The sequence below is a fragment of the Mobula birostris genome, chromosome 4, assembly GCF_030028105.1.
Source record: "Mobula birostris isolate sMobBir1 chromosome 4, sMobBir1.hap1, whole genome shotgun sequence".
NCBI classification, from domain to species: Eukaryota; Metazoa; Chordata; class Chondrichthyes; order Myliobatiformes; family Myliobatidae; genus Mobula; species Mobula birostris.
Window position 1 is genome coordinate 143,143,391 of NC_092373.1, and position 18,856 is coordinate 143,162,246.

The following is an 18,856-nucleotide window of genomic DNA, read 5'->3' on the forward strand; positions in this document are numbered from 1 at the left end:
TAATCAGAGGCTCAATACCAACTAAACCTGGGCGCCAATTTGAGCAAAAGTGAGGGAAGAGAAACAAGTTCAAATGATGATTATAATTGGCATTTCCTGGGTGACAGATGTAAATCATAGTAAGGTTCAGAGGAGAGAAAAAATAATTTCATATGTTCTCTAAAGTAAACTTTCATGCAAAAAGAAATCAGACTTGCAAAGAGAAATGCCCATTGTGCAGAGTGGCCACTTAACCCCTCTTTTCACCCCTTCAAAGTGTTGCGCTCAAAATAAATTCAGTTAAAGTAAGAGGGAAGGGGAAGCAATAGAGTTCGAAGATGTGGAGCTCAGCATTACTGATTTTAAACAGCTTGCCACCAATCACTGCAGCAAGAATGCCCAAGGGCTATTGGCACCGACTGAAATATATCCCAGAAAATTCATATGTATCTGGCAGAGGAAGAAGCAACATCAAAAGAGAAGAACTGCAATTTATTTAATTTAAGAGACAGAAACTGAACTGGACAAAACTTCTGCATCTATTACAATTTTAAACTCAAAGGTTTTGGGATTGCAGAGGGAGCACTCATTTCCCCGTAGTTTGCAGCTGGGGGTGGAATGATTATGCGCCTGCACTCTTCATGCAACAATGGTCTAAAACTTGAGCTGTCTTAAAAGCATGGAAGGAGCAGGATATTGTAAGTTAAGACCCTGAATTAGCTCAGACTTCATTAACATTAACAAATTTTCAATGAATCCGAAGTACCTAATGGAATTTAATGAGTGATCAGTGACGGCACAAACCAAGGCATCTCTTAGCTGAAGTAGCATTTACAGGAATTGGTTTCCCAGTATAGTGTGTGCCATGCTCACATTACTTTGGAGAGGTTTGCTGGCTCAATTTTCTCTGCAACCAATTTCAAATGTAACAATGATTGATGTTTTCAATTAATCAATATCCAGAGCAGTGAAAGAGCAGTTTGTTACTGGACTTTTACTGGGATCTGAAATACAATCTAGAAAAACCAGTGAAAGATATTCTAACCTGACCAATGGATCCAATCAAATCGTGCATTTATCTGAAGACAGCTGTATATTTTCAGTAATAACTCATCTCCTGAAAGCGTATTTGATCTTTTAAAGGGGATAGTTATCAATTTCAAAATGAGCTAGCTCGGTTAATTGCACTTTCAGAAGTTTGAAAGAAGTCCCACTCAAACTTGAGCATGAAATCCTTGCGATTGAGGTGGGAAAAAGGCCCATTGGGCAAAAATATTAAACCAAGGCTTCTGATGCTTTCTGGTACCTGAGTGATCACACGGCAGTGTTCAAAGAGAAGGCTGTTCTACAGATGTCCTCAGTTGACTGAACTAAAATCAGACCTGCTAGTAAACAAATCGTATTTAATGTTTGTGAGGCACTACTAAAAATAAAATTGGTTGCAATGTGGGCTGCATAATAATAACAGTATGCTCAATTCAAAAGAATCTGCAATACCTTGAGACATCCTGATGGCCTAAAATGTGTATTAATAGCCACAGTATAAATAACCTACCGCACGTTATAAAAACAAAGGCTGTAATACTGTTACATTGCCTTTGGCAGTATGGTTACATAATAAGACCATAAGATATAGGAGGAGAATTAGGCCATTTGGCCCATCGAGTCTGCTCCACTATTTCATAATGGCTGATTCAATTTTCCTCTCAGCCCCAAATCCCCTGCCTTCTCTCTGTATCCTTTCATGTCCTGACCGATCAAGTCTATCAACCTCTCTTAAACATACATAAAGACTTGGCCTCTGCAGCTACCTGTGGCAAAGAATTCCAGATTCACCACTCTCTGTCTAATGAAATTTCTCCTCATCTGTGGTCTAAAATGATGCCCCTCTATTCTGAGGCTGTCCCTTCTGGTCTTAGGCTCTACCACCATAGGAAACATCCTGTCCAGATTCACTCTATCAAGGTGTTTCAACATTCGATAGGTTTCAATTGAGTCACTCCTCATTGCATAATGTGTGTAATGACCTCACTCTAAAAAGTGCAGTGATGCATCTTGTTCCATATCAGATCACCAGACGCTCTTCCTAAAAACATTCAGTTAAAATTACTTCACTCAAGTCTACTTAAACAGCAAAGGGCCCACACAGATAATAGACAATACACAGTAACAAACTTCCAGAATACTACTCTCACTCTCTCTGCTCCGAGACTGAATACACAAATGGAATCGGCACTAAAAGAGGTCTATATATGAGGTACATTCAGTCAGTGTTGACGTCCCAGGAACTGGCAGTGATCTCCTGTCCTCCCTGCTGCTGAATGGGGAACATAGCCCACATCCAACAATGACTAATCCCAATGTTTTTTAGATTTAAGATGGTTTATTCCAGATTGATTCCTGGGATGGCAGGACTTTCATATGATGAAAGACTGGATGAACTAGGCTTATACTCGTTGGAATTTAGAAGATTGAGGGGGGATCTGATTGAAACGTATAAAATCCTAAAGGGATTGGACAGGCTGGATGCAGGAAGATTGTTCCCGATGTTGGGGAAGTCCAGAACGAGGGGACACAGTTTGAGGATAAAGGGGAAGCCTTTTAGGACCGAGATGAGGAAAAACTTCTTCACACAGAGAGTGGTGAATCTGTGGAATTCTCTGCCACAGGAAACAGTTGAGGCCAGTTCATTGGCTATATTTAAGAGGGAGTTAGATATGGCCCTTGTGGCTAAAGGGATCAGGGGGTATGGGGGGGGAAGGCTGGTACAGGGTCCTGAGTTGGATGATCAGCCATGATCATAATAAATGGCGGTGCAGGCTCGAAGGGCCGAATGGCCTGCCCCTGCACCTATTTTCTATGTTTCTATTGTCATTCACCAGTGCACAAGTGTCAAAGAGAATAAAATGATTGTTACTCTGGATCCGAATCAGCATAAAAACAACACAATAAGCATAAAAAACTAAAAAAAATCAAATATACAGTGGATTTGTTTAATTGGGACGCATCGGGACCGGTACATATTTGCTCAATTAAGTGGCTGCCAATTAGCTGAAATTTCATGGAAATAATTAAAAAGGTGTAAAAAAGATAAAATACCATTTAACTGTGTAACAAATTATGTATTTAAATGAAATACAGAACAAATTAGAAGACTACCAATCCTACCACAGTACTACAAAACTGCGTATTACTTCATAATAGTTATCGCCAGAGGAATTCTTCTGCAGTGTTATCTTGATTGACTGCAAATTAACAAAATTAGCACAGATGCCCAAAGCAGTTCACAAACAAGAGAAAATCTGCAGATGCTGGAAATCCGAGCAACACACACAAAATGCTGGAGGAACTCAGCAGGCCAGGCAGCATCTATGGGAAAAAGTAGTCAATGCCGAAACCCCTCAGCAGGACTGGAGGGAAAAAAGCTGAGGAGTAAGTAGATTTGAAAGGTGGGGGGTGGGGAGAGGGTGAAAGGTGAAACCTGGAGGGGGAGGGATAAAGTAAAGAGCTAGGAAGTTGATTGGTGAAAGAGACAGAAGAAAGAAGGGGGTGGGGTGGGGTGAGGAGCACCAGAGGGAGATGATGGGCGGGTAAGGAGATAACATGAGAGAGGGACAAGGGGATGGGAAATGGTGAAGAGGGGGCGGGGTTTGAGGCATTACCAGAAGTTAGAGAAGTCGATGTTCATGCCATCAGGTTGGAGGCTACCCAAACGGAATACAAGGTGTTGTTCCTCCAACCGAAGTGTGGGCTTATCCCGACAGTGGAGGATGCCATGGATGGATATATGGGAATGGGAATGGGAAGTGGAATTAAAATAGGTGGCCATTGGGACATCCTGTTTGTTCTCGTGGATGGAGTGTAGATGCTCGGCGAAGCGGTCTCCCAATCTATATTGGATCTCACCGATATACAGGAGGCCACACCGGGAGCACCAAACACAGTAAATGACCCCAACAGACTCACAAGCGAAGTGTCGCCTCACATGGAAGGACTGTTTGGGGCCATGAATGGGAGCGAGGGAGGAGGTGTAGCACTTGTTCCGCTTGCAAGGATATGTGCCAGGAGGGAGATCAGTGGGGGGGGGGGGGGGGAACGAATGGATAAGGGAGTTGCGTAGGGAGCGATCCCTGTGGAAAGCAGAAGGGGGGGGGGGGAGAAGAGAGATGTACTTGGTGGTGGGATCCCGTTGCAGATAGCAGAAGTTTTGGAGAATTATGTGCTGGACGCGGAGGCTGGTGGGGTGGTAGGTGAGGACAAGAGGAACCCTATCCCTGGTAGTGTGAAAGATGGGGTAAGAACAGACGTGTGTGAAATGGAGGTGACGCAGTTGAGTGCAATGTTGATGGTGGAGGGAGGGAACCCCCTTCCTTTGAAAAAGGACATTTCCTTTTTTCTACAATGAAAAGCCTCATCCTGAGAGCAGATGTGGCAGAGACGGAGGAATTGAGAGAAGGGGATGGCATTTTTACAAGTAGCAGGGTGGGATGAGGTATAGTCCAGGTAGCTGTGAGAGTCTGTTGGTGTATAATAGACATTGGCGGATAAGCTGTCTTCAGATATAGAGACAGTGAGATCGAGAAAGGGAAGTGTAGGAAATGGTCCAGGTGAATTTGAGGGCCAGGTGGAAGCAGATAATGGACTGCCTCCATACAACGATATTGACGATTACATCCTCCAAATCTTTATTTTCATTGTCGATAACTTCTTAGTTCTTATCTTATTGAAGTAGCAAAATTGTCTCATTTTCAGTCCCGACCATTTCTGGCATCTCCAAGCCTGAATGCTTGACACACCAGTGAGAAGAACAGTTCGGAATTACGGTCAATGTTTTGGGCCGAGACCCTTCGACAGTTCCTCCGGCATTTTGTATGTGTTGATCTAGATTTCCAGCATCAGTGGAACCAGTGTTTACAGCTCTGAACTGTCTCACTGCCCATTTCTTGTCACTCAGTGACAAACACCACTGCGTTTTGAACACAAGTACACGGCTCTACTTACAGACTGTTTGCTCTAAGCACAGTGTAGTGTCTAATAGCTAAAAGTGCACATAACTGACTAGTGAAAAACTGTTCGACAACCGTCTCCTGTACCACTTGTGTGCCATTGTGCCTTTATTAAACGATGGAAATCCCAGATATTTTCTTGATTAGATTTTATTCTTTCAAGAGTTGTTCCAAATATTCAGCTCCCGGTTAACCAATTGACTGCAATCTACTGTATACAAGAGTGGCTTATATACGTTGTATGACTGAAAACCGAAGAGACCTGGTGTTGGATAGGCAAGTGGGGCAGTTGTTCTTCACCTGGATGTGGGGCTCAGGGCTGCACCCAGACTGGCCAGTACAGACCGCTCCTGGAGACTGGCAGCAGCAACTCCATGTTGACTGCTCTGATATGGTGGTCTTCCTCATTAGCAGCGGTCTTCTCTTCGTCTCATCGTGTGGCTCTCCACAGCCCGGAGATTTCTCTGTGCCAAGTGACTTTTGGTAAGGGAGGGGTGGGAGTGCCAAAAGTGGGCAAGGATTGGCAGGAGGTTCCCAACACAGCAGCCTGCAGCTCAGGCAAATGCCTTTTCTTTTAAAAAAAATGTACAGCCTATGTGTGGCCACAAACACCTAGTATTGGAATTGTGCAGCACAGAAATAAGCCCCTTGGGCCTACCTTATCCATCGATACCAATCCCATTTGCCTGTACAAGGCTCATACCTCTATCCAAACACCTGTCCAAACTTGTAAAGTTTGTTCTTGTACCCATCTCCACAACCCCTTCTGACAGCTCATTCCATAAAAACACAACCCTCAGTTTAAAACTTACTTCTCAGATCTTCTGGATAGACCACAAAACTATTTATTTCTCTTTTTTTAAAAATATCTTTTACATCTGTTTTTCCACCTTGAATGTATTTGTGGAACGGTTGGAGCCTGTGATTCGTACTTTGGAGATCAGTTGGGTGATCCAGCACCTAGCTGTCTCCCAGAGGATTCTGGGGGGTAGCAAGCCTCGAGGTGAGGAGGCGTGAGCTAACGTTGGACTCCATTTCGCTGATTAAAGCTTCCATTGTTCACTGATTCGAGAGACGAGTGTGATTGGAACATCAAGGCAAATGCAGAAGGTGAGTGTCAGCTGCTTGCTTTCTGATTGCTGTAGGGATTGCTCTGCTGCTGGAGAGGGGAACCTGCCACTGTGCCCGGAGGACATTAACAAGGTTTCCTACGTTTTGGATGTGGAATTGGACTGTGGACTTTTTTTTCCAGTCTTATGGTTTTATATATATTTTCTGTGTTTTTCACCCATTCTTTCCCATTTTTTGTGCAGGGGAGTGGGATTTGGGGGTTGATGTTCTTGTGGCATTTTGTGCAGGGGAGGGGGTTTGGGAGTCAATATTCTTGTTGCATTTCTGTACACATTTTTGTGCAGGGAGAGGGGTATTTGTGGGCCGATGTTTCTGTTGCGTTTCGTGCGGGGGAGGGGGTTTGGGGGTGGATGATCATGTTGCCGTCCTTTTCTTGGTTTTGTGGCTATCTGGAGAAGAAGAATCTCAGAGTTGTATACTTCGATAAAAAATGAACATTTGAATCTTTATTTCTCCCAATCACATGAAACTTATGTCTTCTAGTTCTGATATAACCAGCCCTGGGAAAACGACTCTGACCTTCAATCCCACCCATGCCTCTCAATTTTATAAGCCTACAACGTCTCCACTCTGCCTCCCATGAAAGTATACCCTGCCTATCCAATATCTCTCTACAACTGCAGCCCTTTATTCCAGGCACTATCCTGAACTCTGTTGCTACCACAATCTCCTTTTGCATGGCCACTGGAACTGTACACAATACCCCAAGCACAATCTAACCAATGTTTTATAACAATGCAACATCCCAACTTTCATAATGCCTCTGCTTAAGCAAGTGCCTCCTTCACTATCCTATCCACCTGAGTCACCACTTTCGATGAGCAACAGACCTGTGCTGAAGTTGCACCTGCACATCAATGCACCCAAGGTTCCCACCATCTATTGTATGCGTCCTACCAAGTTTGACTTCTCAGAGTGCATTACCTCATGCTTGGAAATTGGTTTGTTAATGTTACATGCACCTCAACAGTGAATAACATACATGCCATCCATGCATCATTCCAAAGTACAAGAACGTTGAAGCAGTAGAAAAGACAAAGCAACAACAGAACATAGAAAATAATGTTAGTTTCTATAGATTAAAACGAGAACCATTTTAATAGATGTAATGAACAACATTTCCTCAAACTTTTCTTTACAGCTACACAGACCAACATTGCTCAGAGCAGGAATTATTTTTATTTTTTATTTTTTTTTAAAACAGGGCCTGAAAACTGTGCAGCGCTTTCAATGTTTTTCTTCTAATATGCATATGATGAATATTAATGAAAATTGAAAAATCATATTTTGACTTTATTTATTAGTTGAAGGGTATAATGAAATACAGCACAACAAAGAGAATCTTTCACATTTTGTAGACATTTTCTCATCTGCTTTTATTCCAGCTGAGCAGCAACAAATGCTCCATGCACGGAAGCACTCCAGTTACTGTGCAGCTTAGAGGGAACGCTGGTAATGAGTATTTCCACTGAAAGTAGCTTGCAATGAGTCGCCCGCACCTGTGCCATATTCAGACTAAGGTTCACCATTCCACCCATCTTTTCAGTTGCTATGTCCTGTTGTATCCTTAGGCAACTTTATTCACTCACTAGAAGACCACCAACTTTTTGTTGTCTGTAAATTTAATAATCAGATCGTGTACTTTCTCATACAAATCATTTATATATATATATTACAAACAACAACGATCCCAGTATCAATCCCTGTGATACACTTGTGTGTTAGATTTCAATTCAGAAAAAAAATCCACTGCTACCCCTGGCACCTATCACCAAGTCAATTTTGATTCCAGTTTGCCAAAACTACCCACATCCCTTGTTGCTTAACCTTTTGGACCAGCCCCTATGCAGGACCGTGTCAAAAGCCTTACCACGCGGTTTTCACCAATTTTCTTAGTTACCTTCCCAAAACTTCGATCAAGTCTGAGAGGCACGATCACCCCTGCATAAAGCTATGCTGTCCCCTCCCAATTGGTCCCCACCTTTACAAACGAACACAATTCCTGTCCTTTAGAATATTCTCCAAAAACTTCCCTACCACTATTGCAGGGCTCACTGGGCACTACAGTTGTATGCTACAGGTTATATCTTCAGACTTTCCAATAATGCAAATGTTTGCCAATTTCAGGACTTAAGCTTCATAGGGAATTCTCAGGCAGGCACATTCCTGAGTTAACTGAATGGTTAGATCTCTAGATGCTAATGTGCACATTTCTGAGAATAGTTGGTGACAAGCATCAAGAATAACACTATGTAAAGACTAGGTGCAGACTACATTGACGAATTGAACCACAACACAAGTCGTTACCTTAAAAAGGAGGAAAATTAATGATATAAAATTGGAAAGGGTCAAGTACAGATATGTTTCAGTACTGGACACAAAACTATCACAAATAAGACCCGTACTTTGCCCATCAATTTTAAATGGATCATTTTGGCGTGTATGAAACAATAGTGTAGCCAATGGATAGATACACAACTCCCCATGCTGCATACATTCTGCACTACACACTGGTGATATCAGAATACCACTCATACATAGCATTGCGTGGTGTAAAGTGTGACGTGGCTAGGATTGTTACTATGAGGGATTAGTTCTGCCTATTTAATCTATCTAGGCCCAACACTGGATCAAGCAAGATCAGGAGACGTGTATACATGTCAGCCAGGATTCTTGCTTCCACTCATTGCATAATGATTGCTTCTGCTACAAAAATACTTGTGAAAACACAATGAGCTTCAGGCATGACCATCCTCGGTGGCTGAATTTCATACTGGTCTGTCAGAATAGTAACAGAACAGAACAACAGAGGAGCAGGTCATTTGGCCCACAATGTTGTGCTGAATCAACTAGTAATCAAAGGCCCAGCTAAACTTGAGCCTGTCTGCCTACACAATGCCCACGTCCCTCCATTTCCTGGACATTCATGTGCTTTCTGAATGCCGCCACCACCAGCCTAGACAGCACATTCCAGGCATCCACCACTTTCAAGTGTTTTTTAAAAGAAACATGCCTTAGACATCTCCTCTGAAGTTACACCCTCATCTTAAATGCATGCCCTCTGGAATTAGATATTACAACCCTAGGAAATGATTCTGGCCATCTACTCTGTCTCGCAATCTTATGAACCTCAATCAGATTCTCCCTCCCCATCCCCCGCCCCCGGCCTCCACTGCTCCAGAGAAAACAAGTTTATCCACACTTTCCTTATGGCACATACCTTTTAATCCAGGCAATATCCTGGAAAACCTCTGCACGCTTTCCAAAGCCTCAACATTCTCCCTATAATGGAGCAAGCAGAACTCTGAAATACTTCAGAGGCCCCATAACTGGAGTTTTATAAAGCCACAACATGGCTTCCTGACTCAAACTCAATCCTTTGACTAATAAAGGCAAGCATGCCACTTGCCTTCTTTAACACCATATCAACCTATGCAGCCACTTTCAGGGGCTTATGGACGTGGATCTCAGAAACCCTCTATATCAACACTGTGTAGGGTTCTGTCGTTAACAGTGCACTGTCTCTTTATATTTGATCTCCCAGAATGCTACACCACATCTGGCTGGGTTGAGCTCCATCTGCCATTTTCCTACCCATATATGCAATTAACCTATGCCCTGCTGTATCCTTTGTCAGTCTTCTGTGCTAACTCCAACATCAATCTTTGTACTGTCTCCAAGCAAGCCCATCTACCAATATATATTATATATACACACACTCAATGACCACTTTATTAGGTACACCTGTACATTAATGCAAATATCTAATCAGCTATCTAATTATCTAATACCTAATTAGATTAGATTCAACTTTATTGACATTGTGCCGAGTACAGATACAAAGCCAATGAAATGCAGTTAGCATCTGACCAGAAATGCAAAGAATATTGTTATTTACAAAATAACTGCGAATAAAAAGTAAATGCAACAGCACACAAATATAAAAGTACTGAGACAGTACAATATGGGTGTAATACTGCTTAGTGCTGTGATGTGAGGTTCAGCAGTGTCACGGACTCAGGGAAGAAGCTCTTCCTGTGCCTACTGGTGCGGGAGCAGAGGCTCCTGTAGCGCCTACCGGGTGGAAGGAGAGTAAAAAGTCCATGGTTAGGGTGAGATGCATCCTTGATAATGCTTTTCACCCTGCCCAGGCAGTGTTTATGGTAGATGTTCTCAATGGTGGGCAATTGGGTGCCGATAATCCGCTGGGCAGTTTTCACCACACGCTGGAGTGCTTTGTGGTCCAATACGGGACAATTGCCATACCACACTGAGATGCAGTTGGTGAGTATGCTCTCAATGCTACAGCAGTAAAAGTCCGTCAGTATCCTGGGACAGAGGTGAGCTTTCTTGATGCTCTGCAGGAAATAAAGGCGTTGTTGCGCCTTTTTGATCACGATGGAGGAGTTCAGGGACCAGGTGAGATCCTCGGAAATGTGGACACCAAAGAATTTGAAGCTTGATACACGTATCAAGTAATTTCTATAACATTCACAAATCTCTGTAACGAGAAACCTTGGGCTGCAGGGAGAGCAATCCCGGTGGGACATTCACTCAGGTTATACATGAATGAACTATTGGTAGAAAGTTGTCTGTCATCTAGGCAAGTACCAGATCATTGCCTAAGTGCAGAACTGAGTGTTGACACCTACACAAAATGGTTCCACTTTCCTGCCTCTGTCTCAACACAAATTCTTGCACAACTACAATGATATTGAACATAGACCTTTCTACCAATTGATAATAGAACTTCAATCCCCTTCTGCATATTGCCCAATTTCCATTGCCTTGCTGCAAAAGGTCATGCCAATACCAAGGAGTAAACGTGATGTATTTGTATTTGTGCCCTGCTCTGCCACTGGCCCCATCTTCTCTACATCTGAAATTCATATAGCATAGTTCATTTGTTGTTACCGAGGGTCTTTCATGATGCAACAAAAGCAATAGGATATAGGGTGTACAGTTTTTTAAAAAAACTGGAAGGTCAATTTCAAATGGGAGTAGATCTAACCCAGGTAAATTGGAGCCAAAAGTTCACACACAAATTTGCAACAGAACAATGGGCTGCATTTAAGATAGGGTACAATTAAGGCAATACATGAATAACTGACTTGAGCTGCCTAGATAATGAAAGAGATAAGAAAGATAAAGCCAAAAAGGCCATGCATGATATGTGTAAGGCTGTAGATACCAGCAAGAACCACTGACTCTTTTTAAGACCGGCCAGGAAGTGAAATTAAGATAAGACGCACAGAGAGAATATAAGAAAAAATTAGCTGTCAGCATAAAAAAGGAAACAAACTTCCATAGGGATGTACACAGTGCCTATAAAAAGTATTCACCCCCCTGGAAGTTTTCATGTTTCATTGTTTTTACAACATTAAATCACAGTGGAATTAATTTGGGTTTTTTGACACTGATCAACAGAAAAAGACTCTTTAGAATCAAGATGAAAACAGATCTCTACAAGGTGATTTAAATTAATTACAAATATAAAACACATAATAATTGATTGTATAAGTATTCGCCCCCTATAATGTGACACACCGAATCATCACTGGTGCAGCCATTTGGTTTTAGGAGTCACATAATTAGTTAAATAGAGATCACTATGTGCCATCAAGGTGTTCCAATTGATTGTAGTAAAAATACACCTGTAACTGGAAGGTCTACTGCAGATGAGTCAGTATCCTGACAAAAACTACACCATGAAGACAAAGAACACTCCAAGCAACTCCACAAAAAGGTCATTGAAAAGTACAAGTCAGGAGATGGATACAAGGACATTTCCAAGTCACTGAATATCCTTTGGAGTACAGTTAACTCAATCATCAAGAATTGGAAAGAATATGGCACAGCTGTAAATCTTCCAAGATCAGGCTGTCCTCAAAAACTAAGTGACCATGCAAGAAGGGGACTAGTGAGGGAAGCCACACGAGAACTATGACAACTCTGGAGGGGTCACAAGCTTTAGTGGCCAAGATGGAAGAGACTGCACATGCAACAACTGTTGCCTGGGTGCTTCACCTGTCACAGATTTATGGGAGAGTGGCAAAGAGAAAGCCACTGTTGAAAAAAAAATCACATGAAATCTTGGCTAGAGTTTGCTAGAAGGCATGTGAGAGATTCTGAAGTCAGATGGAAGAAGGTTCTATGGTCTGATGAAACCAAAATTGAGCTTTTTGGCCATCTGACTAAACGCTATGTTTGGTGTAAGCCAAACACTGCACATGATCAAAAACACACCGTCCCTACTGTGAAACATGGTGGTGGCTGCATCACACTGTGGGGATGCTTCACTGCAGCAGGCCCTGGAAGGCTTGTGAAGGTAGAGGATAAAATGAATGAGGCAAAATACACAGGGAAATCCTGGAGGAAAATCTGATGCGGTCTGCAAGAGAACTGTGACTTGGGAGAAGATTTGCTTTCCAGCAAGAAAATGACCCCAAGCATAAGGCCAAAGCTACACAGGAATGGCTTAAAAACAACAATGTTAACATCCTGCAATGGCCAAGTCAGAGTTCAGACCCCAATCCAATTGAGGATCTGTGGCTGCACTTAAAGGGCTGTTCACTCACAATCCCCATGCAATCTGACAGAGCTTGAGCAGTTTTGTAAAGAAGAATAGGGAAAAATTGCAGTATCCAGATGTGCAAAGCTGATACAGACCTATCCACACAGACTCAATGCCATAATTGCTGCCAAAGGTGCATCTACTAAATACTGAATTGAAGGGGGTGAATGTTTATGCAATCAATTATTTTTTGTTTTATATTTGTAATTAATTTAGATCACTTTGTAGAAATCTATTCTTACTTTGACATGAAAGTCTTTTTCTGTTGATCAGTGTCAAAAGAAAGCTAAATTAAATCTTTCACTGTGACTCAAGGTTGTAAAACAATAGAACATGAAAACTTCTGGGGGGGGGGGTGAATACTTTTTATTGACACTGTATGTAGCAAAAGGATATCATGTGAAGGAATGGGCCAGATTAAGAACTAAAATTTGAATCTGTACATCGATCCTGAGGGTACCATTAACAGAGTAATTTGATCTGTTGTCACCAGAAAGATTTTCAGAGATTGAAGAAGATTGAAGGATACTTGAGCAAGTCATACCACCAAGGTACAGGTCGACCTTCACTAATCCGACTACCTGTAATCCAGTTCCTTCAATAATCCGGCACTGATTATGCTTAATGTGATCCTTCTGTAGTTCGGCATTTTCACTAATCCGGCACTCCTCGGGTCCTAATGGTGTCGGATTAGTGAAGGTCGACCTGTACTTGAAAAGTTGGCTGAAGCTAAATGAAACAAAAGAACCGGATAGGATGCATCCCTGTAATATGAGGGAAGTGCTAAAGGAAAATACTGGGATATGGACCATAATCTTTCAATGCTCATTCAATACTGAGGGGGGGGGGGGGGAGGGAAGAGAGGGGGTGTTGTTGATGACATAGGACCGGAATACAATCCTTGCTTCCTGGTTTAAACTTGGGTGCAGTCATAAACAGTATCTTCAGGCCAGTCAATTAAAGTTAAAAGGGAAAGCTTTTGGAAACACTGAAGTGGGCTAGGGTTAATAGTTACCTACAACAATATGGATTAATTAAGGAAAACCCAACATGAATTTCTTGAAGGAAAAATGATGTTTGGAGGAATTTCTGATGAAGCATCTAATAGAACTCATAATGCATTACAGTTGATGTCGTGCACCCGGACTTCCAGCACATGTGTTATATGAACAGGCTGATCAGCAAAGTTGGTGAATGAAAATGAACTAATAGCAGAGAAAGCAACACACACAAAATGCTGGAGGAGCTCAGCAGGCCAGGTAGCATCTATGGAGAAAAGTACAGTTGATGTTTCGGGCCGAGACCCTTCGGCAGGGCTGAGTTCCTCCGGCATTTTGTGTGTGTTGCTTGGATTTCCAGCATTTGCAGATTCTCTCTCGTTTGCAATAGCATAGAAACGAAGTCTGCTGAATCACTGGCAAGACAGTGTTATGATGAATGGCTGTGCTTTGGACTTGAGGGAAAGTGAGTAGGGATCAGCACTAAGGCCATTTGTGTATTGATTTATACTACGAACCTATACTTGAAGTTACAAAGCACTGTTTTCTAGCCACTAACATGGACTTGGTCTGTTCATAGTTCCCTGGCAACATAAGTCTTCATAAGCATTTCCACTAGATCAAGTACAAACTAAATGAAGGTCGCAACAAACACTTTGCTTATACAAAGAACCTGTGGAATAAGAGACTTCAACATGAGGCTATAATGTCAAATTTTTAACTTCTCTTATTCCATTTACAGAAATGATCAGTTGCTCACTACCTCAGAGGTAGTTAAAACATCAGAAGTCCTTAAGTATCACAGGTCCCTCTGGATGGCTAATTGACGTTATTAACAGGGAGAACTTGCAACACTTTCCTTTCATTTTCATTGCTACACTTGTTATGTCTATCACTTACTTGCTGGCTTATCATATCCAGTGTTCTTGGACTGAAGAGCATAACTTGACTTAATTGTGTTCCACCCCATCTTTTTGAATGCTATTTAATTCAGCAAACAGGTGGTCCTTGAAGTTGTCTCTCCATTTAATTTCAGGAGTAAATGATACAAGTACGCTATTAAAAATAATGTAGCTGAAAGAAAACAGATAAGGCACTCACCCTCGTCGGTAGGATTGAACCCACAGATGTCACAAATGCATCGGACCCACTTATTCATTTCTTCTTCGGTGTCTGCCACCAGGTAAAAGATGCGGTCAATTGTCTTAATATCAAAAATATAACTGTTCTCAAGATCTTTCTTATTAAAGGACAGGCCAGCATCCACTTGCTCACAAAGATTTAAGTCAATGACACGGATCGGTTTCTTTGCGTGATCATTTTTGTAGTATTCCAACACATCCGGATCTCCTGTCAGACGGCCACTTCGAAGTACAAACCACCGCTTCTTCCATGCCTGAAAAATAAAAGAGAAAAATGCCATTGGAGAGTCAGCACCATTATAATTTTCTATGTATGCACTGCCCTGCAGTATGTGAATGAAACCCAGAGTGTTTAAACACGAAAATAAAAGTTAAAGTGGAGAAAACTGACACTGTGGTAATAAACTTAATTCTGTCATTCATTTCTCCTACTTACGAGAACATTTACAATTGGTTTTAAGTTTTATGGCTGTAATAAAGCAGAATTGGCACCTCATCCAAAAGCAAGGTCATGAGGGAAATATTTTTAACTTGAGATGCAATGCTAGTGACATTCGTTCCAAAGTGTCCATTTTCTGTTTGATTTACTTTTCCTCACACAATCAAAGGCTGATTGAAAAGAAAAAGACAGTCAACAAACAGCGTAAAATGTCAACAGATTTCCAGGCAGAAGCTGTTGCCTGTTAATCTGCAGTCGGTATTACTGTCAATGCTCCTTCCCCTAATTAAGGTTACCATCACCTGTTGTTTCAACCTTCATCATATCAGCATATTTGAAACAAGATGGAGGGAGAGAAAATAAAATGCAATATTTATTTAGAAAGCAAATTTAGGTGACACTCATTTTGGTGCAGTTAATGAATGATTACTTTTTCTTCCCCCCCCCACCCCACAAAAAGACGGAGCTGCTGCTTTCCAAAACATTGTGGCTAATTTATGCCAACACAAAGCAAGACCCAACAATGAGGTAAAAATGAGACAAAATTTGTCCCATTTGTCACAGCTGAGCAATAAGTACTCATAGACCAGAAGATGAACCTACTCTAAATAATACCATGGGGCCCTTCACATGCCCCAAGTGGTGATAATTTAGTGCTCAGTTGAATGTCCAATTTCATTAATATAAAATTTCTGACAGCACAAGTTGTCCTTGGCATCACACAGAAAGTGACAGATTATGCACTCATCTCAAATCAAACCCTTTTCAACTAACAAAAAGCTCAAGACTACTCTGGCTTATTTTGTTCTATAATGTACCACTGAGGTGAAGAATCTTACTTTGATAGTAGGCATGATTAGAAGAATCACAAACAAGAGAAAATCTGCAGCTGCTGAAAATCCAAGCAACACACAACTCAGCAGGTCAGACAGCATCTATGGAAAAGAGTACAGTCGACTTTCAGCCCGAAACCCTTCAGCAGGACACCTGAAGGGACTCAGCCTGAAACATTAACTGTACTCTTCCTCACAGGTGCTGCCTGGCCTGCTGAGTTCCTCCAGTATTTTGTGTGAGATGATTGGAAGTTTTTCCAAAAGGAAGTCTGGATTCCTGGAAATAAAATTATAAGTAGCAATATGCTTTATGATACAATGACCTTGGATATATTGTTTGATGAGTTACAAATTGTGATATTAACAAGTTACTTATTAAGAACAGAGCTCACATCAACACTTTCAAATCTAAATGCTTTCTTTTGCTGCCATTTCATTACCTTTTTAAGTGAATAATGTCCCAAACTTGACATGTCAAAACGTTAACCACAAGAAATATTTTAAAAATACAAATCAAGGGTACCACTTTAAAAATATTCCTCATGATATTATTTTCAATTTTATTCACAGGATAGTGATGTCACCAGCTGGGTCAACATTCACTGCTCGTCTCAAATCATGCCCAAGAGGTTTACTAACCCATTTCAGATGCTTGTTGAGAGAAAACTAACTTGATGGATCCAGAGTCACATACAGGCTAGATCAATTTAAGACATCAAATTTCCTTCTTCCTCAGACATTAATAAACCAAATTGATTTTTGTTACTTTTTTAAGAAAATAATTTTGTGGTCACAATTACTAACAAAAGTTCTTTTTTTAACTCCAGTTTTAATTGATTGAGTTGAAATTCTCAGTTCCCCTGCAGGAATTTTCACTCACGTCTCGGTGTACTTGTCCTGGCCTCTGGATTATAGTCCCTAAGCATCCCCTCTACTTTAAAATAAAGTCACAGAAAGCTTCATAATTCAATTTGCACAGTAAAAGATGAAGCACAAATACTTTTAAAAATTGAGTTTATTATTGAGACATTTGATTGAAACAGACTACCACTTGGGCACCATGGCAATCCATTATTTTTACTGCCTCAGTACAGGGCTTTTCTCTTAGCAATGTATGTGGACCATCTGGAAGCAGGGACAGTCTACTTAAGCCTATAGCAATCAAAGATGCAGAGAACACATTTAATAGTTTTAATTAACCGAGGGCAAAGCTATTACAATTTCAATTATTGTTAATTTAAGGTACTGGCATATTAAGCATTGGCAATGCTTCATCCTAGTCAGTTTGCTGCTCCACACCAAGGAACCACCAAAATTAAAATAGCTGTGTTTAAGTGATCACTAATGTGTATAGAAGGGCAAAAATCAAACACGATTTATCATGACCACTTTCAGCATAACAAATGTAACAAACCCACAACTCACTAACCCTAACCCCTACATCTTTGGAATGTGGGAAGAAACTGGAGGAAATGCATGGAGTCATGCAGAGAATGCGCAAACTCCTCATAGCGACGGGAATTGAATCCTGATCAGTGACCACTGGTGCTGTAATATGTTACACTACCGTGCCGTGTTTTCTCTACGGATTAAATAGTTTCCTCTGGTTTTTAAACAGAAAGTTGCTTTTTCTGTGTGTTTTAGCAATGTGCACCAATTTCAGCAGAAACACACTAGGATACACTTCAAATATTTCGGATAAAAGTAACCAAATGAAACAGAATCAGATTTAATATCATCGGCATACGTCGTGAAATTCGTTAACTTTACAGCAGCAGTACAATGAAATACATGATAAATAACTGAATTTTATATATATGGGTTCAATGTCCATTTAGAAAACATTCAACAATAAAAAAAAGATTCAATACTTTTATTTTACTATTTTACCATCAAAAACACAAACTTAAGCGCATGGGTTGAGTTGTGTGCAAGAGAACACTGAGATCATATGACACTACGTAGCGATTAATCGAATAAACAATGCCACTGCTGGTCACCCAGCTCGGGCTGTTATCCTTGCCCACGCCCAATTATAATGTCCCAAAAGTTGCAGAAATGCATTCGATCCTTTACTAGCAACTAGCAAAATGAACAACCTTGAAGCGATGCAATTAAGCAGTCAACAAAAGATATGTCACCTGGTTGTCCCCAGAACCAAACTAAACTGCTCAGAACAAAGCACAAACATGCAGCTTATTCCCTTTGCCCCTACCCATGTGACTAGCGACCATAATAAAAGCACAGCACAGAATACAATGCAGATACAGAACAGACGCATGGCTCCTACACACTACATAATACTCATTTTTATTAATTCAGGAATGAAATTTGCCACATGGAATGCCAATTAATATCTATGACCAATGTATGACTAATGCTTCTAGAAAACAAAATACCTACCTACTTATTCTATAATACAAACTTGCGTAAAATTTCAGTTTGTGATAGCCAGGCTTCTTACTGCTGAGACAGTATTGTCATAATTCATCCAAAAAGAACTAAAAATGAGTAAGGATTCCAACTTTCAATTGCTGAGCGCAAAACCCCTACCCAGCAGAATGAAGATGCGCTATACTCGGTTCTCTAAACAAACAGCTTTTCAACTTCCAGATCCTACATTTAAACACAGAATGGTGACCTGAAAAATAACAGAACTATAAATTTCTATTAATCCATGTCCCAAGCACCAACTTTGAAAGAAAAAAAAAGTGAGAAAGCAGGAAAACTGGTAAGTGGAAAGGCATAAATTTA

General features: G+C 41.0%; 1 protein-coding gene across 7 annotated transcripts in view; it reads right to left on the reverse strand.

The window, feature by feature from the left end:
• gab1 (GRB2-associated binding protein 1) overlaps positions 1-18,856 on the reverse strand; it is a 214,673-nt gene that overhangs the window by 81,622 nt on the left and 114,195 nt on the right. For all 7 annotated transcript variants that reach the window (XM_072256162.1, XM_072256161.1, XM_072256163.1 and 4 more), the window contains exon 2: positions 14,790-15,084. In XM_072256162.1, the coding sequence (XP_072112263.1) occupies positions 14,790-15,084 (295 nt within the window). The remainder of the gene's footprint in view (positions 1-14,789; positions 15,085-18,856) is intronic.